At 34.3% G+C, this 1,354-nt stretch overlaps 1 protein-coding gene across 1 annotated transcript; it reads right to left on the bottom strand.

The window, feature by feature from the left end:
• On the bottom strand, window positions 1-1,072 carry DI09_335p10 (uncharacterized protein; the record flags this gene model as incomplete). Its single annotated transcript, XM_013382493.1, has 4 exons — window positions 1-418; window positions 441-489; window positions 518-886; window positions 1,034-1,072. Coding segments are annotated over 4 exons (875 nt in total), but the record flags the coding sequence as incomplete, so codon positions are not given.
• Between the last annotated feature and the right edge of the window lie 282 nt (window positions 1,073-1,354).

Genomic DNA, 1,354 nt, shown 5'->3' with positions numbered 1-1,354 from the left:
GTAGCTGCAAAGGAGAAGACATCAGATTCTTTGGTGGGGAAAGCGTTAGGTTTGATAGTAAAATGCAATTCTTGATTTTGTAGCAAAATCCATTCTACTGTAGGCTCTACGTTGTTGATAAGTATGTCCTTCATTTTTTTTGGTTTAACAGATTTTGGGTCGATATGTTCTGGTGCAACAAATTGTAACGTAAAAATAAAATCATATTCATCATCTGAATAGGGTCTTTCGCATAAGTTAGTTCCTTCCGTTCCTTGTGTTTGTCCTGCATTTTTTGAATCGACTTTTTTGGTCTCCACAGAACCACCAAAATCTGTGATTTTAACATCTCCTCCATTTGATACCCAAATATTACTAGGCTTCAAGTTTCCATGCACAACACCATTTTCATGCATAAATTTAATACCTTCAGCAGCTTCTTTGAAAATATAAGCGAATACCTTTTATCTGTTTTCCAACTCCAAGGTCTATCAAATAAATCGCCCCCTTCTATATATTCCATAAATATCTCGTTTACAGTCATGTGATAAACGCTAACAACGTTTTTATGTGCCATTTTCTTTTGAATTGAAAATTCCCTTTTAGTATAAGATATTTTGACATCTCCAAGAATATGTTTAATAAGAAAATCTCCATTTATTACACGAGTTAGGTAATCTTTTTCAGATTGCGTCACCTTGATAGTTTTTAATTCTTCTGTACTTTTTTTACGGATAAATTCTTTGTCTTTAACCAGGCGCGCCAAATATATATTATCCAATTCGGTGTTGCTTATTTCCTTAAGAGTTCCTTTTATGAGATACTTTAGCTCCACTTCATCAGTTTGCTGTATTGTTTTGGGCGAAAAGCTAGATAGTGTATCTAATTGAGATATAGCTGCTGAAATCTTATTTAGACATACAAGTAGCACAAACAAAATATGAACAGAGAAGATCATTCGGAGTTTAAAATAAAACCGCATCATCAGATATTACATGCCGCGTGACCTTTTTATTAAATTGTAATAATTGTACACCGGTGTTTAAATTGGAACCAATCCATTAACCACACATCTAAAATTTATGAATGCCATTTGCTGTTGCAATAATTATTCTTTCATAAACTAGTTTGTGATTTAAGCCTTATAATGGGACTATAGCCATTAAGAGTCAGCTAACCAAAGTGAGGATCTAGCCTGGTACATGTAGTGTTTAACTAACTCCAAATAAAGTTTGACGAATCGGCAGCATGCAATTACTGTGGAGCGCTTGTGCTGTTTGGGTAATCAAACCAGAACAGATATTAGCCAGAATGTGTATCCTTATGGGTGTTGATAGGTGTCTCTTAAAGCCTATCATAAGGCTTAAATCACAAA

The sequence above is a fragment of the Mitosporidium daphniae genome (assembly GCF_000760515.2).
Source record: "Mitosporidium daphniae strain UGP3 chromosome Unknown contig-335, whole genome shotgun sequence".
NCBI classification, from domain to species: Eukaryota; Fungi; Microsporidia; genus Mitosporidium; species Mitosporidium daphniae.
This window is presented reverse-complemented; position numbering and strand designations above follow the sequence as displayed.